Source organism: Diabrotica virgifera, chromosome 6, assembly GCF_917563875.1.
Source record: "Diabrotica virgifera virgifera chromosome 6, PGI_DIABVI_V3a".
In the NCBI taxonomy this organism is placed as follows: Eukaryota; Metazoa; Arthropoda; class Insecta; order Coleoptera; family Chrysomelidae; genus Diabrotica; species Diabrotica virgifera.
In genome coordinates this window covers 43,510,605-43,537,397 of record NC_065448.1, presented here as the reverse complement: position 1 = coordinate 43,537,397, position 26,793 = coordinate 43,510,605, and the positions used below count along the sequence as shown (strand labels likewise).

Genomic DNA, 26,793 nt, shown 5'->3' with positions numbered 1-26,793 from the left:
TAGCTCCGCCCACTTAATCGCTTAACGGCTTAACTACCGGCCAACTAAGGCCAACTACCGGCTACGGAAGAAGTTACCGGTACCGGCTACCTGGCTACCTATCCACTGCCTTTTTTATTTGCGTACACGTTAGCGTGTACCTAGACACAGCGACCAAAAATAGAAAAAATAATCAAATAAGTTGTTATTTATTAACATAAACAACAATAAGTACATTATTTTTAGCCCCTTGTTAAAATTTAACAAATAAAAATAGCAAAAGCAATTTTCAGAAATCTGTTGTTGTTCTGTAGATTAGAAAAATAGAAGAATTTTCAGAATTTAGGTTAGCCAACATTTTGACATTTTTGATTTGATAGTTGTCAGCTGTATCCTGTGTAGTTGACAAAATATTGTTTTAAAAATATTTATTTTAACAAAATGATTATGTTAAAACTGTTGTGCAATTTTAACAAATAATACGGTCTTCTAGTTGTACAATGTCAGATTTCCAAATGGACGTTCAGGAAACAGGTAACTCTCAATTTAAATTAAACAAAATTAATATTCATTTAAAAAGCTCAGCAGGCCTTAAAGGCATAGGGGTAAAAATACAATTGATATAATAATACTATACTACAACACTTGTATCTAGTGGGGTGGCTTCTTGTCCAATCATACTCCTTGCCTACTAAATCGACTTACAATTGAATCGCTTATTGTATAAAGGGAATATGTCCACCTCAGTATGAATTTAAAATAAGAAATACATTTTGTTAAACTACTGAAATACTGTAGTTTTAATCTTGCTCGTCCCTTATTCTTTATTTTTCAAAAATCATTACAAACAAGTGAATTCCCTCCTGTTTGGAAAGTTAGTTTTATATCACTGATATTCAAGAATGGCGATAGAAGCAGGGTTCAGAGCTACAGACCTATTAGTATCCTTAATACTATACTTAAACTATTCGAGAGTTTAATATGTGACAAAATTAAGCCTACTATACAAAATGTAATCATTGAACAACAGTATGGTTTTGTTATGGGGAGATCAACTGAAATGAACTTGTTAAATTATACCTCCTTCTTAAATGAAGCATTGGAAAGCAAACAACAGGTAGATACGATTTATACAGATTTTTCCAAGACATTCGATAGGGTCAACCATACGTTATTGTTACATAAGATCGAACAGTTAGGTTTCTCTCATCCTCTGCTTAGTTGGATTCAAAATTATCTATTAGATAGAAGGCAGATAGTTCGTATTAAGAATTATTTCTCTAATGAAATTATAGTTAAATCAGGGGTACCTCAAGGCTCCCACTTAGGACCTATCCTTTTTAATTTATTTATAAATGACATAAATAAAAGTTTCAATTTTGCTCAATTTCTTCTATTTGCTGATGACCTTAAATTATTTCACATAATTACCTCTGATTTGGATCACTACAATTTGCAATCAGAGCTTAATGGTCTTGTGGAATGGTGCTCACTTAATGGTATGGACTTACATGCAAACAATTGCCATGCTATAACTTTTACTCGACTAAGAAACTTTGAGAATAATTCTTACTATATACGGGACACTAGGTTACAATTAGTTGACTGAGTTATAGATCTGGGTGTTATTCTTGACACTAACTTGAATTTCAACCTACACGTTAAAGCATGGTTTCTAAGTCATTAAAGATGCTTGGCTTTGTTAAAAGATGTAGCTATGACTTTACGACTGGTCGTTCTTTAAAACTTCTTTATTGTTCTTTGGTTAGACCACATTTAAATTATGCATCATGTGTTTGGTCACCTCAATATAATTGTCACATTAATAAAATCGAACAAGTTCAGCATAAATTCTTACGTTATTATGCTTATAAAATGCATCTCACTGGTCAAAGTTATGAGTCTTTACTGCAAATTATTTGACTTGACTCATTACAGAGTCGTCGTCAACATAAAGATCTTTGCTTCTTATATAACTTAATTCATGGTCATAAATTCTGCATCTCTCTCTTAAATAAATTTGGTCTACATGTACCTTTAAGAACCACCCGTTCTGTGACCACCTTCCACGAAGTCATTAACCGTACAAACTATGGTTCAAGTTCCTATCTCTGTAAAACTATTAAATTAGCAAACACATTATCTCCACATATTGATTTCTTTATGAACGACTTTAGTGCGTTTTCCACACAATTACATTTATATTTAACTTAATGTTCTAATTTCAAGACTGATTTGTTAATTACTGTTATTGTCTTTGTTCTAAGATAAGTTTATTTGTCAATTTCAAAATGTGTTAGATATTTAGAACAAGTAATTTTATTTTTTTATATTTTTTTATTATTGTTTGTTATGAATTTACCAATTTTGTACCTACTAGATCTTATTTTGAATTATTTTTCTAATTTGTGTGACATTTTAATTGTATCATGTACTAATGGACTTCGGTCCGTCAATAAATAATAAATAAATAAATTAAGTTGATGGATCAATGAGTTCCTAAAGAGAAATTTGTATCTCCCATCATACGTGAAATATTGCAGGATAAAATTCTTGTTGAGCGTATAAAGGGACTAGTCCAGGACTGGTTACCTTTATATAACAATTCTTATGGTGCCACCATCGTTTCAGTTGTTTTGTCAACAGAGTTTTTTTATTTTATTACTTCGGTTAGCTGTGTGTTTGTGTGCATTAGTAGTTTTGCTGATAAACATTAATATTTTTTTTATTTTAAACAATATTCATTAGCATCATGTCTGATATCTCTGATGGAGTAGTGAAAATATTAAATTGACAAGCGAAAGGAAACGGAGCAGGAACAAGCGAAACCCTAAAAATATAAGAATAACATACAAATTAAAGCTTGATTACTTGGAAAACGTTATGTTAGTCAAAAAGGAATTACAAAACCTGGCCGACAAACAGGACAGGACTTCAGGTTTGTACCTATTTGTACAAAGTTTATGACTATGTACAGGGTGGCGCCTTTTCGCTATATACATGAAGGTTACGTTGAGAGGAAATCTACTTATGTACCTTATACATATACCTATGTAAGTCTTGACTTACATTCCTGAAGAAGATAAGATTTTTTTGACCAATTTAAGGACTGGCCGAGGACCAATAAAGAATATGATTAGTTTTTTAAGTAATAAGTTTTAAGATTTACGTTAGATCTTGTTTCTAAAATAAACTTATTTTAAAGCCCGGAGGCCCTATAGCCCTTAAAACTGTTCTTTTGCCCTTAATAGTTTTCAAAGCCAAATTTGCTGTATCACATGTCACTCTACTAGTTTATTTCTACATTTCATATGTACAGATGGTTCCTAAAAAGACTGATACAACTCTTAGTAAGATTTGATTATTTTGAGCAGTGTATTTGATTGGTCTGACATTATATTATATTTATTGTGACAGACTGTCAAAGTCAGTTAAAATAAACAACAAACAACTGATTACATAATATGTTAATTCATAAATTGTAATAATTATTAATATGCCAGTCAATGGGAGCAAGAAGAGGATATTTATTACCTCCGAACTCTATCCTACTGCATGGATTTTAATGAATTTTTGGGCCTAGCCTCTACTTATCTCCTAATTCAAAGTCTACCCTATGCCTATGTGTGCTTTTATCTTGGGGGGTGGTTCCAACCCCTTGTAAGGGGTGGAACATTTTTTGGTTAAAATTACCACATACAGTAGAACCCCGCAAATCCGAACTAATTGGGGGGACAGCCTGTTCGGATTCCGAAAAGTTCGGATTATCCGAAAGTTAGCCTAACCGAAACTAAGGAAGATGATTTTTATTAAAAGATATGGTCTGCCACCGATCCCTTTATGAAACTTTATCCGCACGTTTATGTCTCCAATATTCTAAAGCTGAAAAATATTTAGATCACTGAAATATTAAATCACTAACGCCAGTAGTTTTGTTTCGTCACGGGACATGGGAATTCGGCCATGTAAATGATTCATTTAATTTGTAATCTGGATATTGATTACACTATGTTTCTCATGTTTCTTATCTTTTTCAATGTTTTCGTTCATAGTATACCATGGGAAATGCGTATTATGCACATTCCTTTATTGATTGTGTTTTTATAAGTATGTACTATGTGTATTTATTTTTAATAAATTTCACATGTCCAAATCCCTATTAATTTTACATTGTTAAATTTTCTGGTTCTCTGTACATATAATAAACATGTTTTTAAATTTTTATTTTGAATTTTTAGAATTTTTTTCACTTTCCGTTGGTTCGGATTTGCCGAAAGTTCGGATTTGCGGGGTTCGGATTTGCGGGGTTCTACTGTAATTCGCTAGATAACCTAATTCTAAGCAAAAACTGTTCTATAGTTTTTTTTTTGAAAACTCAATACTTTTTGAGTTATTTGTGGTTGAAAATTGGCCATTTTCATTGAAACATATTGTCCTTTTCATGAGCATTTTTCAGTGCGTAACAAATGATAGGAAAAAGGGTAAGTCCGTGATAATAAACATTTATGACATTTATTCTAACATGACATTTTAGTTAAATCTGACAGTTGTCACATTTTATTTTCAATTTGGAATAAAAACAAATCAAATGTGTTTCTTGCATTTATAAAATTGTATTTTCTTTGATTTGTATAGTCTTATAAATTATACAGATTATATTTGTAATATTATTATCTCAATTATTTTTTTTATTATTTATCGACAACTAGAATAACTAGAATAAATGTTATAAATATCACCGACGAAATGTAATCACCGACGTGCCTTTTTTCTGTCACATACAATTTAATGTGTTAGAAAGAAATCGAAAAACTGTGACGCACTGAAAGATGATCATGAGAAAAAGAATAATACCTTTTCGAACGGTTTTTTGCGACTACCTTAAAAAGTATGCATCTAACTAAAAAACTATATCAAATATTTTTCTAGGTCATAAAAAAACAAAGAGGGACTTGCCTTCATAAATCTTCTAGTTATAATACAAAAAGAGATATAGTAGGTGAAAATAGTTTGTTTTTTGGTACATTCTCAAAATGGTGTATTCAACTTGAAATAACAGAGAAAGGGTCGATTTTAGGTGTACAATGCTACTAACACCTTTTGTAGTGCTTGAAAAGACCTTTAAAATGAGCTATATTAAAGGTCCATTATATTAAAACTAAGCGAGCTATGCTGCAAACAAAATTGATAACTAATGTATTGTAAGAAAAAATGAGAAGTAATTTTAACCCCTATCCACCAAAATGTAAATGCATCGTTTTCCTTCTACAATACCTTTTTTTTTATTGTGTTATTTCTATATTCAAAAAGGTGGACGGGTTTAAAATGAATGGTTTTTGAAAAAAAAACGATCAAATTATAGAGCGCATTTTTAAATTTTCTTAAAAATCTTCCTTTTTCTCCTTGTAACTTGAAAATGATAAGAGATACAGTAATGAAAAATAAAAAGGAAATTTTTATCTGAAAAAAACCTACATTTTTGTGTCATATCTTTTTTTCGTATTTCTTATCATTTTCGAGTTACATGGAGAAAAAGGAAGATTTTTAAGAAAATTTAAAAATGCGCTCTATAATTTCATGTTATTTTTTTCAAAAACCATTCATTTAAAACCAGTCCAACTTTTTGAACATAGAAATAACCCTATATTAAAAAGTATTGTAGAAGGAAAACAATGTATTTAAATTCTGATGGATGAGGGGTTAAATATACTTCTCATTTCTTTTTAAAATACATTAATCATGAACTTTTTTGCAGAATATCTCGCTTAGTTTGAATGTAATCGACATTTAGTAAACTTCTACTTTTGCTTGCATGTCAAGAAAGATGGTAACCAATAGGGGTACCAAAATATCGCGTTCGCTTAAAAACAGCTGAACCCAGTGGCCTGCAGATTGCTTAAGGAGGGGGTATGGTTTGGAATATTTAAATTTTTTTATTATTTCAAATAAAAGTGCATACTTTCAAGAATACTCTCTGAAAATTTCAAAATAATCGGAGTAAAATTACCAGAGATACAGGGTGTTGAATATCCCTACCTTCGACTCGCTTTGCCGCGGCTTCGCGCCAGCACGCCGGAGCGTAGTGAGAAACGTTAAACAACTGTTCGCCTTCTCTTTTGTAGATTACTCCCCAATTTAAAAAACATATTCCAATGTTCATCACTTTACGATTTGGCAGACAAATAAGAAGATGAAGATGCAATTGTCAAAACTTGAAACGCATTTTTCTCAAAACTGCTTTTTCAAATGCCGTGGACATTGTAACTGAAAAACTACTCGGCAGATCTACCTGATATTTTGCACAGATTTTCTTTAGACATTTCGTGAGGTAACAACGTCGAGATATTTTTCCTTTTGTGCTTATTTTTTGTTCAACAATATTAAATCTGTTGGTTTTCACAAATTTTTTATCAATAATTTCGTATTTTTGACTTTTGAGTGATACCAAAAATTCAAAAATCATTAAAAATAAAAACTCGACGTTGCTACCTCGTGAAACTCATAAGCTAATAAATTTTTTTTTAATTTTTTGTTTCGTATAATCCAGTGATGAGTTCTGATGTCCACCGCAAAATCCATTTTTTTTTTGAGCTGCCTGCCAAAATTTGTCGCCAATAGCTTATTTTTCAATATTTTGGATTTAATTTTTTCTTAAATATTCTTTGAATTGTAATTTAAAAATAAAATAATTCTACCATAGTTTCGAAAAAAATTCACAAAAAGGTGTTTGATATGTTGATTTCAAACCATACCCCCTCCTTAAGCCATACTGGAACAAACACTAACCAAACACAAGAACTCATGCAATAAAATTGCACAAACTTAAACTGGAACTTCACTACTAATTTTGCCGGTAACTGCATTTGGCGGCCCGATGCACCGGCAACTTCTTGACTTGTCGATAGCTCTAACTCAACTGAACTTCACTTCTTGACGGCACTAACGGAACTGCCTAAAACTCTCTCTGACTCTAACCTCGACCAGATTCCTCAACCAAAACGCCCTTTCAAAAAAATCAGAAATTTACAAATTTCCCATATTGGCAACCGTCAGATACTTAATCGAATAAGAATAAACCAAATATTTTTCTGCCAATAAGATAGCGAGAGAATGATAATAATAACATCCCACTGAAGTTATAAATCTTCTTCCCAACCAATAAGAAATCACTCATTTTCCGTAAACAGATTTCTGGTTCCCACAGAAACTGCCAACTCAACAAATTAAACACTTGTCCACTCAGAGCTGTTATCGCTAAACACTTATGCTATATATAACACAAACAAAATTCAGGCAAACAAAATTCAAAGTTGACAAGTTTTTAAAGATGTTTAAAAAAAAATATTTTTCCCTAACCGTAATGGGAATCAAAAAGCAACCCAGCGGCAATTAATCACCAATAAATGTCTGATTTTTTGGTATAGGTTTAATTTAAGGTCAATTGTCCATTTTTTAATTACAGAGTGTTAAATTGTAAAAAGCCCCTTTTTATATATACCATCTGAACCGCTTATGCTAGCGTAAAAAAACTTTCAGCAATTACCCATGTACAAGTATTATTTACAAATTTGTATAATTCACCCCCATATTTTCCCCTAAACCAACCCAAAAGAAAGAAAATGAATAAAGAAAATATGCAAAAATTGACTCTGGGCCATCACTGTGGTTTTAAAGTGCAAAGAAAGTAAAATATGTATCAGTCATAATATGTAGCAGAGAGTGTGTTCTTTTATTTGTCATAAGTATTTTATTAATAAAATGAAGAGGTGACGAAAAAAAACAAAAACTGGAGCCTGCCAAAGCATTTCTGAGGTTTGCGGCGCCACTGTGGCGTAACAGTTGCTTATACGAAAAAAATGCATAGGACCTTATTTGTAGAGCAAATAGTGGTCTTTAATTCTGTATAAGCGTTGTTTCAAAAAAATATATAGGTAATGAGAAAATCGTAAAAACATGCTCGCCAAACTTATTTTCAGAGATAGGGGTAGTTTCCGCAGGGATGTTGCAATAATCATAATACTACATATATTTATATTTTAATATAATATTTATAATAAACCCTACTGATGGAGTAGGATTTTTCCCTACCCCCTTTAAAGGAATGAAAATGGGTGTTCCGGGGCAAATCTTAAAAAAGTTAGTCTCATAATAAGCACCCCTTGATATTCCAGAAAAAAAATAAAACCGGACTTGTGTCGAGTTTGCGAAGTTTAACCTCTGTTTCCTACATTAATATACTAATCAAAGAAACAACAATAAAATTTGTATAGTAAATAATGGAAAGTGATGATGACGAGGTCGTTGCTGTTGTGGCAACTCTTTTATTACTGTCCAAAAATCATAACCATAGTACGTAATATTTGGTTGCAAACGAATTAAATAATCATCTTGCTAAATTTCAATAATTTTATAGAATTAGTATTCAAACATTTACATTGTTTTATTGTGGGTACTGGTTAAAAAAAGCGATATTTTCTTGTTATTGTCTATTCAAGTACCACTCCAGGTTATAATTGTACAACTCTTCGTTCTGCTCCACCAGTGAAACCAATACAATATTAAATTCTTGACATTCATTTCAATGAATTCGGCATTCATTTTACGCACGTAATTAGTTATTCAAAACAATGAAACTGATATCGAAAAATAGAATACATCCTATTTCATGAAACATGTTTCAAAAAGATAAAAATGTTTCATGGGCATGAATCACACTCGTTTCCTAGATATGTGCACGTCTATTTGTTTAGCAGTGCTTTATTTCCATGAAACTTGTTTCTCGTTTCATGTTTCTTTGGTGTGCGCCTTCCGAAGATAAAAATGTTTCACACGCATGAATCACACTCGTTTCATTGGTATGCGGACTTCTATTTGTTTAGCATTGTTTTATTTTCATGAAACGTGTTTCACGTTTTATGTTTCATGTTTTACGTTTCATGTTTCTTTGGTGGGCGGCTGCCCTAAAAAAGAAAGGCATAGCGATTACGAAGATGTTCATATGTTTAAAAACTTGATTGAAGGATGACAAGTAGGATTTAACATTATAATTCATACATACATTCCCCAATTTAGTACTTATCTTGTTACAAATTTCTTTTTTATTTTTTAGATTTGATCTCCAATGATTCAGAAAATGAATGTTCACAAAGTGTGTGTTCTGATACCCATAGTGATAACACATCAGCCTCTGGACTAACAGACAAAAGTACTTTGTCTGAGTCAACCTTACATGCCCTTTCCGGAGGCAGTGAAGCTGATAATTTTTCCAGCCAGTCAACCGCTTTATCAGGTAAGCTAGTCTTAACTAAATTAAAGGTATCAATCACAGGTGTATATTTTTTGAAGTTATACTTTTGGCGTAATTGTGAAAAATGTTGAGAGTGGATTTTTATAAAAATGACAGTATGAAGTATATACATGCACACCAGTCATCAAAAGTCTGAAGTTAAGTGCTAAATCTTTCAAGTTACGTATGTATCAGACAATAGTATGCATTTCAACGATAGAAAAACAGATTCGATATTAGTCCAGAAAGCCACTGCGCATCCGCTAGGAAAAATATTCCATTTCGGATTTTTTGCACAATCTTACTCAAAAAGGACCCCTTTTAACAAATTTGCATGTTGCCAGGACCAAAAGTTGGTCAAAAGTTTTTTAAACGTTTTTTTTTTTGTATTTTTCCTAAAATTTATATTTTTGCATGGAACAAAATTTTTTTAGGTTTTTTGGACCATTCCAAACAGAAAAGGTCTTTAGTGATTTTTCTCTAAAGTTGATAGTTTTTGACATATAAGCGATTAAAAATTGAAAAATTGCGAAATCTGCCATTTTTAACCTTCAAAAACTATGGGAAGAACTTAAAATTTGAATGTTACCAAGGTAGGTAGATATTCTTTAAACATCGATTGATGAAATCCCGAAGAGTTTTTTGCAATACAGTATTCAAAACTCCTTTGTTTTTTAATTGCTAATCAAGCGTGCGCGACACTATTTTCCACCGACAGTATGGTGCAAATGAATGTAATAAATTCGTTATTTCTTAAACCGGCGACTTTAAGGAAAAATCCCGAAACAGGTCGATTTTTATTTTTAAGTTATGATATTGTGGCGTATATGGTATACTAGTGACGTCATCCATCTGGGCGTGATGACGTAATCGATGATTTTTTTAAATGAGAATAGGGGTTGTGTACTAGCTCATTTGAAAGGTTCTTCAATTCTCTATTCAGTAATGTAAACATTTACATAATTATTTATACAGGATGTCCAAAAAATTTTTATTAAATTAAATTATTTGACAAAAAAATAAGTAGAAGGACACCCTGTATAAATAATTATATAAATGTTTATATTACTGAATAATGAATTGAAGAACCTTTCAAATGAGCTAGCACACGACCCCTATTCTCATTTAAAAAAATCATCGATTACGTCATCACGCCCAGATGGATGACGTCACTAGTATACCATATATGCTACAATATCATAACTTTAAAATAAAAATCGACCTGTTTCGGGATTTTTCCTTAAAGTCGCCGGTTTACGAAATAACGAATTTATTCCTTTCATTTGCACCATACTGTCGGTGGAAAATAGTGTCGTGCACGCTTGATTAGCAATTAAAAAACAAAGGAGTTTTAAATATTGTATTGCAAAGAACTTTTCGGAATTTCATCAATCGATGTTTAAAGAATATCTACCTACCTTGGCAACATTCAAATTTTCAGCTTTTCACATAGTTTTTGAGGGATAAAAATGGCCGATTTCGCAATTTTTCAATTTTTAATCGCTTATATGTCAAAAACTATCATTTTTAGAGAAAAGTCACTAAAGACCTTTTCTCTTTGGAATGATCCAAAAAACCTAAAAAAAACTTTTTTCCGTGCAAAAAAAATAATTTTAGGAAAAAAACAAAAAAAAACGTTTAAAAAATTTTTGACCACTTTTTGGTCCTGGCAACATGCAAATTTGTTAAAAGGAGTCCTTTTTGAGTAAGATTGTGCAAAGAATCCGAATTAGAATATTTTTCCTAGCGGATGCGCAGTGGCTTTCTGGACTATTACCCACAGGCCAGCCAGAGGTGTAACCAGAATGATCCTAAGGGGGGTGTTACATCTACTTGAAGGTCTCTGGGGGGTATGGAATAATAATGGTGTTAAGCGTATAGAGCTCAAAATACATCCAAAAGGGGGGGGTTATAACCCCCAAAACCACCCCCTGGTTACGCCTATGAGGCCAGCTGGGTCAATATGACCGAGACTTTTTTTTCATTTCCATGTCAGAGACACGTTTCCAAGAATTTCTTAATATGGGTGACGTAAATTTCTTTCGTAAGACTTCATTATCTGTAGAAATCTACTTGTGTGCAGCTTGGTCCAAAGAATGAAAATTTTTTCCCATCTGCAATATACCACTTGGCCTGAACGTAAAAACCCATACAAAACACTCTGGCAGTGAATGAGTTAAGAAATTTTCAATCATCAGGCATGCTCTGTTTAATACTTTCTCATGTTATGTTTCATCCCTCTGTTTCTTTTTCATCATCATCATCCAGCCTTCAGCATCTAATGTTGAACATAGGCCTCCCCTAATTTCTTTCAGTTTTGTCGATCTTGGGCTTTCTGCAACCAATTCCCAGCAATCCTTTTGACGTCGTCTGTCCATCTTGTAATTGGTCTGCATCTACTTCTTCTGTCTTCTCTTGGTTTCCACACTGTAATTTTTTGGGTCCACTTCCCGTCCTTCATTCTGGCTACATGGCCCGCCCAATTCCACTTCAGCCATGCTACTCGCTCTATGACATCTGTGACGCCTGTACTTCTTCTGATTTCTTCGTTTCTGACCCTGTCTCTGAGAGTCAGTCCAAGTAGTGACCGTTCCATTCTTCTTTGGGCCACTCTAAGTTTCGTTGCTGTGGCCTGGGTTAACGATAATGTTTCGGCGCCGTAAGTCATGACTGGAAGCACACATTGGTTGAACGTCTTCCTTTTCAAATAATTTGGCAAGTTGCTCTTGAAGATGTCTGATAGAGCTCCATATGCGGCCCATGCTAAGGTGATCCTTCTCTGTAATTCAGCAGTTTGATTGTCCCTGGCAATTTGGATTTCATGCCCTAAGTATTTATATTTAGGGACCAATGCTATTTTGTAGACGTCGACTTTTGGATTTTCGCTTGGTACCAGGTTTGTCATGTATTGTGTCTTTCCAAAATTTATGTTTAAACCAACTTTTTTACAGGCGGCATCTAACTCAGTAAGCATAGTTCTAATCTCTTTTAAGTTGTCTGTCATAAGAACTATGTCGTCTGCGAATCGTAGGTGGGAGGGCCTTTCACCGTCGACATTTATTCCTTTGGCGTCCCACTTCAATTGTTTGAAAGCATGTTCAAGTACTGCCGTAAAGAATTTGGGAGATAACGTGTCTCCCGTCTAATTCCTTTTTTGATTTTTATAGATTTGGTATCTTTGTGTAGTCGGACGGTCATGGTTGCATTATTGTATATGTTCGCTATCAGTTTGGAGTACCGATATAATCTATACAACTTTCCTCCCATGCTCTCATTATGCTGTTAATTTCTATCGTATCAAATGCTTTGCGAAAGTCTACGAAAGCCAGGACCAATGGTCAGTTGTATTCGATAGATTTTTCTATAATTCCTTTTATGCAGTGTAGGTGGTCGTTAGTGCCAAAGTTTTTCCTAAAACCCACCTGTTCTCTAGGTTGGTAAAGATCCAATTTTGTTTCCAGTCTATTTGTTATTATTCTTGTGAATAACTTGTAGATGTGGTCTAATAGGCTTATGGGCCGGTAATTCTCGAGGTCTGTTGAATCGCCCTTTTTGTGTAATAAGATGGTAAGTGCACTGTGCCATCTTGTAGGTGTTTCACTTTGGTGCAGACATAAGTTGAACAATTCCTTTATGTAGTTTAAAAGTCTGTCTCCTCCAATCTTTACGGCTTCTATAACGATATTGTCTTCTCCCGGAGCTTTATTTCTTTTTATTTTTCTCAATGCGTTTCTGATTTCGTCTGTTGATATATCAGGCATCAATTCCGATCCTTGGTTGACTAACCTTTTTTCCGAATCTTCTAGTGGCTCATCATGGTTTTGTTGGCTGTTGTATAGGTCTGTATAGAAGTCTTCTACTACCCTTAATAATTTATCTTTGTTGATGATGATATTTCCATCTCTATCCTTTAATTTCGTTATTTCTTTTTTGCAATTTGTTAATTGTCTTATTAAAACTTTGAGGCTCTTGTTATCTTCAATTGTTTGTTGAATTTGTTCGTTTTTATATTTTCGGTTGTCCGTCCTAATAGATTTTTGTATTCGTTTACTTATCTGTTTCTTTTTAAGTCAACATAATAATATGGCAAGAGGAAGGAGAAAAAAGGATAACAAAAAAATTTAATCTTTCTTTGTTGCAGGAGTTGACTCCAAACAAACATTTACTACAGTGATCAATCGAGGAATTGTTTTACCATGGGGAGCACAAAAGGAGAGAAGTGCATCGTCAGGACAACATTTGGACATGGACTTAAGACCTGGCGAGTTTGTGATGAGAAATTTGTTTGCAGACTTTACAGTTATAGCAGAGAAAAAGATTGAATCTGTTATGACAGAGTCTCAAGTAAGTTTTTTTTTGTCCGAAAAATACACTAATCACAAAAAGTATCGCATAATTTTTAAAAGAGAACAAAAATTTTAAAAGTAATTTTTAATTTTTAGCAGAATGTAATAATACTCATTGTTTAATCACAAATTAATCCCTTAATTTGTAATCTTACATTAATCTCACTTCCTAAATTGTTATAGTTTCACCGGGTAAAATTGTGAAACATCGAGTAATATTTTAAATCCATTCAACCTGCAAACTTAATAAATTGACAAATAATATATTTTCTAATTGAACTTCCTAAGTGTTGCAATCACGTCCTCGATTAAATTGTGTTGTAAGCTCAAAGTTCAAAGTTTGTTACTATGATAGATGCATTAACCTCTGTGCTGAGGTATACATTATTCGTGAAATTATAAATTGGGGATTTGAGCTCTTTTGAGCGCAGTCTATTTAGAATAGTTACCTCATTAACAAGTGCGTAAGTCATTGTTGTTATAATTATCAGTAGCTGTCAATTTAGGGCAGTCTATTAAAGAAAGTTACCTAACCAACAACTCTAGTGTAATAATCAGTAGCTGTTAATACAAACATTTTTTCTACTCCACGATTCAAACATTTATTTATCATCGTCGATTCGAGAAGAAATGGCCACAGAGCACTAGAAAACAATTCGAACCTGATATTACAGCGAATTGTCCACTCGTCTACGGTCTTCTTTAGGTGTCTAAAAACCAATAACATTTCAAAAATGAATAACCATTTTCAATTTCGTTGCAAAACGAAAATACAGCCGAACCATATTCTAGTCCAATCAGAGAGTGCAGCAAGCACCTCTACCGGTTTCGAAACTTATTAGTCTCTCATCAGGAGGCACATTAGTACCACAATTATAGAAAAATAACTTCCTGTAATGCTGTTTAACAAGAATACCAATTGGGAACAATATAGAAACCAAATTAATGCAGAAATTGACTTAAAAATATCATTAAAAACAAAAACAGAAATTGAAACTGCAGTAAATCAATTAACAAACATCATCCACACTGCTGCGAAAAATGCAACACCAGAAATATCAAATCACAAAAAAAACAACACTGCCCAGTACCTAATAATAAAAAAGAAAATAGCTGAAAAAAGAAAACTCCGAAGGATTTGGCAGCGTAATAGATACCCGACAAACAGGATAAATTATGACAAAGCTTCTAGAGAATTGAAAGAGCTTATTAACAATATAAAGAATGCATCATTTAACGAATACTTAGAAAATCTGACAAGTACAGAAGATACAGACTATTCGTTATGGAAAGCGGTTAAGAACTTAAAAAGACAAAATGAACAAATTCCTCCGATTCGTAAAAGAGACCGAACATGGGCACGCACTGACGAGGAAAAAGCAAATACCTTCCGAAAATATCTGGAGGAAGTCTTTCAACCTCTTCCATCGCAAAATACGCCTGAAATAGATGCTAAAATCAAAGAAACTCTTGAAGCTCCATATCAAATGTCTCAAATTCCAAAACTCTTCAAAGTCAAAGAGGTACATGAGACAATCAGAAGAAACTTAAATCCAGATAAGGCTCCAGGGTTTGATCTGATCAAAGGCCGTCTTATTAAAGAACTTCCAAGAAAAGGGATTGTGCTAGTAACAACAATATTCAACGCGGTGCTACGATTAGGACACTTCCCTGCCCAATGGAAAGTTGCCGAGCTTATACTTATTCCAAAACCTGGAAAACCAATAAATGAAGTAACATCATACAGACCAATCAGCCTGCTGCCAGTCCTTGGTAAACTCCTAGAAAAGCTACTCATAACCCGACTGACTCCCATAATAGAAGAAAACCACCTGATTCCTGAACACCAATTCGGATTCAGAAAGGATCAAAGCACAATTGAACAGATCTACAGAGTAGTGGACGAAATAAATGAAGCATTTGAGCAAAAAAGTTACTGCACGACTGCTTTCTTAGATGTGAGTCAAGCTTTTGATAAGGTTTGGTATGATGGACTACTATTTAAATTTAAAAAATCACTCCCCCACACACTGTACATTATTATGGAATCCTACCTAAAAGAAAGATATTTTACTGTAAGGTACGGACAGACAACATCAGAAATCACATTGATAAAGGCAGGGGTACCACAGGGCAGTGTTCTTGGTCCACTTCTCTATCTTATGTACACAGCTGATCTTCCAGTAAGCAACCAAACAATTACAGCTTCCTTTGCAGATGATAAAGCGATAATGGTCAAACACAAAGACCCAGTCATAGCCGCAAGAATTCTCCAACAACATCTAGTGAAAATTCAGGACTGGACAAGAAACTGGAGAATCAAAGTCAATGAAGTAAAATCAGTGCAGGTTACATTTACCAAATGCAGAGGTACAGTGCCACCTGTTACACTAAGGGCCGGTACTTTATGCCTCGATTAACAGCCCGTTAGTTAACGGAGGTTTAATCGGGACCTCTTTAGGGTCTCTTGCCTTGTAATAAATGCAATTATAATTATTATTATACTTATTTTAATTATTATAATACTTGTAATACTGTAATTGCATTTATTACAACGCAAGAGACACTAAAGAGGTCCCGATTAAACCTCCGTTAACTAACGGGCTGTTAATCGAGGCATAAAGTACCGGCCCTAAATGGACAAGATCTGCCTCAATCTGACAGCGTTAAGTATTTAGGGATGCACTTGGATAAAGGACTGACCTGGAGAAAGCACATTTTTAACAAACGAAAACAACTTGACTTAAAACTCAGCAAATACTACTGGCTATTGGGAAGACAGTCAAAGCTTAGTTTAAAAAACAAATTATTGGTGTATAAAGTAGCCTTAAAACCAATATGGACATATGGTGTACAACTATGGGGTACGGCTGCAAACTCAAACATAGAGATATTGGAACGCTTCCAGTCGAAGATACTACGGACCATAACAAATGCACCTTGGTTTATACCTAACAGAGAAATCAGAGACGATCTTCAAGTAGCCACAGTAAAGGAGACAGTGAGTGAATACAGCAGCCGCTATTTGGTAAAATTAGAAAACCACCCTAATAATCTTGCATTAAACCTGCTGGATAATAGTGAGCAGACTCGGAGACTGAGGAGGCACAAACCACTGGAGCTACCACATAGGTTCTAAGCAGCAGTGAAGTGAAGTGTCGTGCAGTGCAGTGAACTACTTACTTACCCTTTCAGGGCACAGTTCAATAATTTAAGAGGCTAGTGGAGTCTTTGTTATCATTGGATAACAAATACAAATTTATACTTACACCCCTTTGAACAAACAACTAACATGCTTATAATTTTTTTGTTTATTGATTGCATGTAGTGAATAACCTATAATAAAAAAAAATCAGGAGGCACATATGCTGCTCTCTCTGATCCAACCAAAACAAACCCCAGCGTGCAGTCCGGATTGCAACGAACGAAATGGCATAGATGCCCTAGCCGCTAGGGCCTAGCGGCAACTGCTAGCAAAAAGACTAAGTTTTCACTCTAATGGCATATAAAACAACATAATGCTATTCTACATCCCACCAGAATGAAAACAATGGGAACCTTCTCTGGTTACACCTCCGCGGCTTCTACAATTTGCAAGCCATACGGATGCTGAGACTAAGTAAGATGAGGGAATTCTACAATTTACATTAAATAACATTTACATACAATAACATTTCAAGTTAAAGCGTGCTTTTGCGAAAAAAAAGTAACCAAAATATTGATAAGAAAGAATATTTATTTTGGACTTTTGTGTTCGAGAATTTGATATGTGCACTATGTATGCTTGAGTTTTCAATAATGAGGTGAGTTCTTAGAAAAAAATGAGTAATTTATTTATTTATTACGGGATGTCCCCATTTTACAAAAATTTAACAAAAATAAAGTATCCTAACCATAACACAAATACTAAACTAAGTATTAAATAATTTGTAAATGTTATTAAACAAATGATTAAAATTTAAGTGACGTAGATTTCCTGAAAATATTATTAAAATGAAAATCTCCGGCAATTAAGTAAAATGAAAATGAAATGAAGACTCCAAGGTAATAGTCTAAGAGCTAGTGAACCCTCCGACTAACGGTCGTCCTGTAAGGCTAGAAATTTTTCTAGTGATAATTCATAGCACACCAAGGCTAAAAACCATGACCTGGCAGGCCTCAGTGGTGCACGTGTATCTACCATGTGAATCGAAAAGTGCAAATTTAGGGGGTAAAATAAACTTTCTCCTGTAAGGTTTAAATTTAAGTATGTGTTTGAGTAAGTCATGCAGAAGAAATGTGTACAATGACAGGCGATTCTGAAGAGCATAAGACCTTGCCAGGCGAGGGGAAAGAATTTTTTTTAGGTTTTCTGAATCATTAAAAACAGAAAACGTCTTTAGTGATTTTTCTCTTAAGTTGATAGTTTTTGTTATATAAGCGATTGAAAATTTTGAAAATTGCGAAATCGGCCATTTTTAACCCTAAATCGGACATTTATCTAAAAATTTCAATGTTGCCAAGATACGTAGATATTGTTTAAACATTGATTGATGAAATCCCGAAGAGTTTTTTGCAATAAAATATCGAAAACCCCTTTGTTTTTTTAATTGCTAATCAAGCAGGTGCGACACTGTAGTATAAGTGAGGACGTTTGAGTTTGCATAAATTCATTATCTCGAGAATGGGAAAATTTTAAGAGAAATCCTCAGACAGGTCGATTTTTATTTTTAAATTAGGACTTTTTGGCATATATATAATACTAGTAACGTCATCCATCTGAGCGTGATGACGTAATCGATGATTTTTTTAAATGAGAGTAGGGGTTGTGTGATAGCCCATTTGAAAAGTTATTGAATTTTCTATTCACTAATATAAACATTAACATAATTGTGTATACAGGATGTACAAACATTTTTTTTTATTAAATTAACTTTGATTATATTTGACAAATAGAAGAAAAAATTTATTTGTACACCCTGTATAAATAATTATGTTAATGTTTATATTACTGAATAGAGAATTAAATAACCTTTCAAATGAGCTATCACATAACCCCTACTCTTATTTAAAAAAATCATCGATTACGTCATCACGTCCAGATGGATGACGTCACTAGTATCATATATATGCCAAAAAGTCCTAATTCAAAAATAAAAATCGACCTATCTGAGGATTTCTCTTGATATTTGCCCATTTTAGAGATAATGAATTTATGCAAACTCAAACGTCCTCACTTTACTACAGTGTCGCACACGCTTGATTAGCAATTAAAAAAACAAAGGGGTTTTCGATATTTTATTGCAAAAAACTCTTCGGGATTTCATCAATCAATGTTTACAGAATATGTACGTACCTTGGCAACATTGAAATTTATAGACAAATGTCCGATTTAGGGTTAAAAATGGCCGATTTCTCAATTTTCCAAATTTTCAATCGCTCATATAACAAAAACTATCAACTTAAGAGAAAAATCACTAAAGACGTTTTCTGTTTGAAATGATTCAAAAAACCAAAAAAAAAATTGTTCGATGCAAAAATAACAATTTTAGGAAAAACCCCTAATCTTTCCCCTCGCCTGGCAAGGTCTTATGCTCTTCAGAATCGCCTGTCATTGTACACATTTCTTCTAAATGACTTACTCAAACACACACTTAAATTTAAACCTTACAGGAGAAAGTTTATTTTACACCCTAAATTTGCACTTTTCGATTCACCTGGTAGATACACGTGCACCGCTGAGGCCTGCCAGGTTATGGTTTTTAGCCTTGGTGTGCTATGAATTATCACTAGAAAAATTTTTAGCCTTACAGGACGACCGTTAGTCGGAGGGTTCACTAGCTCTTAAACTATAAGTCACTCATCTTCGATTCCTAACATACTCAGTCAGGCAGTGCCTAAATCTTACAGATTTTATATCGACCAGATCATAAGATTGGCTAAAGTCATTCCCCAGTGTCTGAATCCTGTTAATTGGAGAGAATTTACCATAGTTGGTGTGATAGTGTTTTATAGAAAATACGGGCATCTCTCTAAGAATTCTAGTGCTACATCTAAAGTTGATAAGACTTAATAAATCAGAACAGTCGGTGGTATGGTCAAGTAGTTTATAGAGAAAAATTAAATCACACTTTTGTAGTCTTCTAAGGAACTAATATTTAGCCTTGACCTTAGTTCCACTAAAGACATGTTCTTCAAGATTAATCTATAAGCACAAATCCGGAGAAACTTATTTTGAATTTTTTCAAGGGTATAAATATGGTTAAAATAGTATGGTGACCATATTATAGAAGCATAAGACAGGATGCTACGGACGAAAGTAAGATAGGTACGGAAATATCTCGAGAGTTTCTTGTGATAAAACCAATAACAATAATTTAAAGTCAGAAAAAGCAGCCAAATACGTAGCTTTACTTGGAGATGGATTATTGCAGCAATATGTTGTTGGTGTTATGGAAATCTACCAATCCATCATTTTAAAAGATTTTATAAGGTATAGACAAAATGGAAGTTACACATAACATAAGAGCAACCAGAAATTTTTGAGGTGGCTCGATTATGATATGGGGAGGCATCTGCTTTGCAAGGTACACAGAATTAACAGTGTTTCGTAGGGGGTCCCTGACAGCTGATCGGTATTTAAGAGAGGTTCTTGAAGAAAATGTGATACCTCTTGTTCCAATTATTGGAGATAATTTCGTTCTTATGCAAGACAACGCTTGCCAACACATTGTAAGAATAACAATGCAATATCTTTAAGAGGTTCGCCTCTTAGCTAAGAGGTGAGCAGCAATCAGCCCAGACCTAAACTCAATTGAGCATGTTTGGGACTGCCTAGAAAGACGGATAAGAGCCCTTATTGTCGCTCCATATAACCTTGGTGAACTGGAAAATTCTTTAACGGAAGAATGGGAAAATTTGGATTTGGAGTACATATGGTCTATGATAAGAAGCCTTCCACAGAGAATGAGGCACGTCGTCAGAGTAAGAGGTTACTAAGAGATCAAATAATTGTTATTTTAATTTTTTGGCCTGTTTGTCTTTGATTTTTTATTGTACTGGAATAAACCAGGTATATCCTAGTATTCCTGGTTTCCTATTTCCTGGTAAAACAATTCCCTGGTATTTCCAAAAAAATGTAAAAGCTACTAATCAAAACTTCTAGTAGTCCTGGATCCCGCGTATGAAAAAAAAGTTAATTAATAGCAAGCTGAAAATTTGTTAATAGCTTAACGGTGTCTAGTCGGACAAACTGTGATATATGGGAACACTGGAACAGAGGAAGTTTTAATTGTGGAACAGGTTAAAAATTAGGAACGTCAGACTACGAAAGCGTCCCATGTATTTTGTCGGACAGAACTTCCAATAGATTTGTTACTCCAGGGCCCCCGTAACCGAGCGTGCAACGCCTGCGACGCACGCGGGCGCAACCCCGAAGGGGCGCCAAACCGAAGGTTTAGTAAATAAGAAATATTTATTTTAAATGAGATCATTTTTACACAATTTTAATTTAAATTGTTTCATTGACTCCTAGAGAAATTTCAAAAATCAAATATTGTGTTATTACTGAAAAAATATTTCAAATCTTATTTTATATTAATTTGGTGTTAATAAACAATTACTACTATTATTGTATTTTTAAAAACAATATAATATCCAAATATCTGTTTTTCAGTATTAATGTTTTCTAAAATAAAAATTAATATTTAAGGTACGGTGCATAGTTCCAAATATTATTAAATAATTATGGACTGTACCCCAGATTCAAGTCGTACAAAGCAAATAAGTCTAATTTTGCGTTTTGTTGTATTAAACGATAATTCTAAATTTTTTCTTTTAGAGTTTTTTAGCTTTTCGAATAATATTTGACTCTACAGGGAAAGGGTTATTTAATTTTGTAGTTGAACTTTTACAAAATTTAAATGTAAAAGACATGAGAGGTCAAGGGTATGATAACGGTGCCAATATGCGTGTATGATAAGGGTAGGATAATCCTCGAGCTTTTTTTGTTCCACGCGCTGCACAAAGCTTAAATTTAGAAATGAATGATGCTGCTAAAGTGTCAAATAAAATAGTAAACTTGTTTAATATAGTACAATAACTTTACGTATTTTTGTCTTCCTCCACAAAAGATGGGATATTATAAAACTACATGTTCCTGAGTTAAATCTAAAACCCCTAAGTGATACTACCCTAAACCCCTAAGTAGGATAGAAGCTATAAAGCCATATAAATTTCATATACAGTCGAACCCGCTTATTAGAATACCAGTTATAGGAATATCCCGATTTAAGGGATAAAAATTTGAGGTCCCGAAATGGTTTTACTAGCCACTATAATGATCGGTTATTAGAATATCCCGGATATACGAATACTTTTACTTGGCACGAAGGCTATTCCAGTAAGCGGGTTCGACTGTAATTAAAATTTGTGAGAATCTTACAAATGTAGCAGATAATGAAAACTTTAACATAGAAATTAGACAGTATTAGAATAATTGATCAAGTCCTAAATTCGTTAAATTTTGATTTGATATGATGTTTGGTTATGATAATTTTTTTGGTTTTTTAGTGATATTGTTACATTCAGTGACGACGGTATTTAAAAAAAAGTCTTGCTCTTCGACAAAAGTTAACTGATCCAGTAAAAACTGTACTTACTACTAAAAGCTCTTAATAATCAATATTTATTTGAAAATATCTATCTACATCTCTACCAAATATCACTTTTTCATTAAGAATCCTCCTCGCTTTAACTGTGTCTGTTTTTTCTTGTGATGAGAGATCATGTTCAAAATTATTAAAGTTATTAAAAATTATTTGAGTTCTACTGTGGTAGAGGGTAGAGGAAAGATTATCTGGTTTGGCAATATTAGCTATATAGCAAAAACTCGTCAATAAAATTGACTTTGAAGATAATACAAAAGAATTTGTTGCAGTCAAATCTAGAAAAAAAAACACCCATTTAATTCAATTTAGATTTAAGCTATCGCTTTCTAGATTTAAGAGCGTAGGCCAAAAATTTCGGACCAATGTTTTTTAAATGTATCTATTCATTTTTTCCGAATCCTGAGAAAACTAATAAATATTTTTGAAAATTTTAAACACAGAATGAAAGATTACATTATTATAAAGGGCCGAAAGTCCATTAGAATAAACAAAAAGTTTTTTTGAATGAGATATTTAAAATTAAAAATCATACTAAATTCTCTCTTTTTTCCTTCTTGTAACTTATTAAAATAAACATTATAGAAATTTTCAGGGACTTTTGGGTCTCGGTAATAATGTAATCTTTCATTCTGCGTTTAAGTTTTTGAAAAATACTTAAGCACATATTAGTTTCCTCAGGATTCGAAAAAAAAAAGAATACATTTAAAAAGCATTGGCCCGGAATTTTGCGCCTACGCTCTTAACTAATATATTTATTTTTTTGCCATCGTCAGCAAATCAGTTACAAGAAAAATAAAAATTGAGTTCTTGCAATTTCTGTTACTCTTTCATTAAACTCTCATGCAAAAATCAGACTGGTATTTTTCACCAACTGGGTATTTTAATAAGTCCGACACATGTCAAGTGACAAAAATTATGTTGGTGATAAATAGCAGTCTGATTTGTGCATGAGAGTTTAATGAAAGGTAACAAATCAATTGAAATTTCTGTTCGACAAAATACATGAGATGTTTTCGCACTCTGACGTTCCAAATTTTTGACCTCCTCTACAATTAAAACTTCCCCTGTTCCAGTATTCCCGTACATCAAAGTTTGTCCGACTAGACACAGTTAAGCTATTCACAAATTTTCAGCTTGCTATTAACCAACTTTTTTTGGTGCGCGGGATCCAGGCCTATAGACTTAATACATTTTTATGCGATACTTTTTGTGTCGAGCTCATTTAGTTATAATATTTATATTTAAAATTAGCATCAAGAGTATGTTTTAAAATTAAACTATGCATCACTTGTATTTGCAGGAAAAACCATTGTCGAAATCTCTACAAAGAGGTGAAGATTCAGAGTTTGATCAGCTTCTTAGTGCATTTGGATCGGTGGCTGAACATTGTTTACCTTCTCTCTTAAGAGCACTATTTTCATGGTACGAGAGGCAAATGTCCGAGGTATCAAATCCAGAACAGAAAAAATCAGATATCAAGCAAAAAAGGTAGGGTTTTATTTTATGTGAATTGAAATTTTTAATCATACAGGATATGGGGCTGGTAGTATTAGGAATATGTTGTAAATAAAATCTAAATATAAAAATGGTTTCTTTTAAGAAGCAACAGTTACGCGTCATCAATGTAACTTCGGGAGATAGTAGCATACCTTTTTTCGAAAGTTCTGCGAAACTTTGGCAACAGTGCGTCGAGATTATTTGACATAACTAAGAAGAATGCTGAATATTGTCACATAGGCGCACTAAATGGAAGTAATAGAAAACAGTTTTATTTTAAGTAAATAAATATTTACAAAAATAAACCAAAACAGATTTTTGGTTTTTTTTTGTTTAAATTTAAAATTTAAATTTTAAACTATTGAATATATTTCTTGACTAAAAATTCCTCCTAAAACTTTATATACTGGCATTAGAATTCGAAATATTTTTACGTAAAATGTACAGCTGATTCCAAAAAAACTGATACGACTCTTAAAGCGTATTTTGTAGAAAATTGAGCAGTGTACTTTCTTCTTCTTCTTCTTTTTGTTTTTGGTCTCGCTGCAAGGCAATTAGGGGACATTCATAAACTACGTCGTTGAGAAGAGGGAGGGGGGGCTTGCTTATTTCGACGAAATACGACAGGGGGTGGGGGCTGTGAGTGCACATTCGACGTCGTTTAATATATTGGTATATTTAAATTTGTCGCTATTGCCTCTATAAATATAATTTTTACTAGCTTTTACAAGCATTAAAGTATCCAGATATTCATATAAAAACGTATAGTTTTTGAAATGAAATTGAAAATAAAACAAAACGTTTACAAATAAAGACACCTATGTTAAAATTAAAAAGAATTCTCTTATAGATACTTTTATCGCATACATTTCGTTTTTATCAGTCACAGCGTTAAAATAATATTAGGTAGCACTTTTGTACAGGACAACAAATAATAGGACATTGTTCTTTGGGTTTAAACAAGCTCTTCTATATATACAGAACAACGTCTGGAAGCAAACAATATTAAATTGTTAGTTCATTTATGTGCTGCATACTGTGTGTGAAAAAATAGTTCTGAAAGAATGAATGGAAATAAAATATTGTGTTCTATTTTGTTAGTAAGTCGTATTTATACTTAGAGAAGATTTATACGCAAAATCTTGGTCCAACGCTATTTAAATGCATTCATTTTTTTCGAATACTCAGAAAATTAATAAAAATTTTTGAGAAATTTAAACGCAGATTGAGAGATTACATTATTACCGAGGTCCAAAAGTTTCTGATTTTTAAGTTCAAAAATTTTATTCAAAAGAAACCTGTTTATTCTAAGGGACTTTCAGCCCTCGGTAATAATGTAATCTTTCATTCTGCGTTTATATTTTTCAAATATATTTATTAGTTTTCTCAGGATTCGAAAAAGAATGCATTTAAATAGCATTGGACCAAGATTTTGCGCCTACCCCCTTAATTGTTCTTGTTATGATACATTCGTAAATAAAGTTTCAAGGTTGATTAAAAAAAACAGAAATAACATTGAATTTTTTTAAATCACTGAAAGAGGGGTCATGAACTGCAATGACGACGCCGACATGGGGGGGGGGTTCGTCTGTAAACGACGAATTACGACGGAAGGGGGAGGGTATTAAAAAGTCCAAATTTTTTACGACGTAGTTTATGGATGCCCCCTTACCAGCACGATTGATAGGGGATCTTAATGTAGTCTGGCTCTAAGCCATGTCAAAATCGCTGAATATTTTCTTGTAAAAAGCTTTTGATGAGGTGTGATATAATGAATATGAGTTTAATTATATTTAATTTATTATTATTTTGAAGGATAAATACTTATTATTTACATACTGTCACTGTCACTGCCAAATCTTAAAATTTGTCAGATAACTTCAACCTCAAAAAATGGTTCTTTGTCTGTTTATTTTATTATTTGTCTGTCATAATAAATATAATATAATGTCAGACCAATCATACACTGCTCAAAATGATCAAATCTTACTAAGAGTCGTATCAGTTTTTTTAGGAACCAGCTGTACTTACCTATTGGGACCGTGCAAGTTCGGCAAAGCGACCTCTATTTCTACGCTCTGTACTTTTATTCGCACTTTTAATTATATTGGCCAATTATATTAGTCCTGGTTGCTGGATAATTGTCAAGGCCATAATCCAAAAAAATAATAAGAAGAAAAAATAAGGTGCAGGTTATGTTAAGCAAACGTAAACAATTGTATGTAGTAAATAAAATTAGTTATTAAAATGCAGTACTGCAAGCAAAATACAATTAATTAAATTTACCTTTATATAATAATTGCATATCATATCAATATTGTGGAGCAATATATAATTTTTCTGCTTCAATGACAGAAGGTATGAAATATACGTCAATTTGACAATTTCAATTCACAATACGAGTTATTTAAGATAGTTGCAATATTTCTCCGCGACTCTCGCACGGTCGTTTCTCGTTTCCCTTCCAAGTACTTGCACACCGCGAATAAGTAAAACTCACAATTAACAATACATAATCTATTTTTTTAAATAGTCCAACAACTTAGTTCTATTACACAAAAATATAATAAATTAATTATAAATAAACACTAACGAATTCTTAAAATAATACACTACTGCACTGAACAGATATCGATACAGATAACAGAACAGGTTAGTCAAAATGACAATGACTATTTCTCTATGTTGCCTAATCAGTTATTAGTTATAATATGCTCGATTTCTTGTTAGAGATAAAAAATTTAGTAGTCCCAATGTGACGCAAAATCTAGGCATTGGATAAAAAAGTTTATTTGAAGAAAGTGTATTTTTTGTTGTTCTTAATGGTGGTACAGGCTCGTTTTTTTAATATTGTATTTAATTATGGAGTAATTTCCACATAATAACATATGTCTCAAATTGGTATTTGTACCGCCATTCTTTACTATATTACGAATATATGTGCCAAATATCTCGACAAAATATTCAAAATTACAGCCGCAATCTTGGAACGCGTTTTTCCGTTTTGATGACGCGCGACTGTAGCCTCTTAATACTA

At 33.0% G+C, this 26,793-nt stretch overlaps 1 protein-coding gene across 2 annotated transcripts in view; it reads left to right on the top strand.

Annotated features, from left to right (window-relative positions):
• The first annotated feature begins 346 nt into the window (after window positions 1–346).
• The window catches only part of LOC114324528 (protein furry), a 274,530-nt gene continuing 248,083 nt past the window's right edge, over window positions 347–26,793 (top strand). For both annotated transcript variants that reach the window (XM_028272390.2, XM_028272389.2), the window contains exons 1-4: window positions 347–513; window positions 9,089–9,268; window positions 13,407–13,609; window positions 23,560–23,747. In XM_028272390.2, the coding sequence (XP_028128191.2) occupies window positions 480–513; window positions 9,089–9,268; window positions 13,407–13,609; window positions 23,560–23,747 (605 nt within the window). In that variant the 5' untranslated portion in view covers window positions 347–479. The remainder of the gene's footprint in view (window positions 514–9,088; window positions 9,269–13,406; window positions 13,610–23,559; window positions 23,748–26,793) is intronic.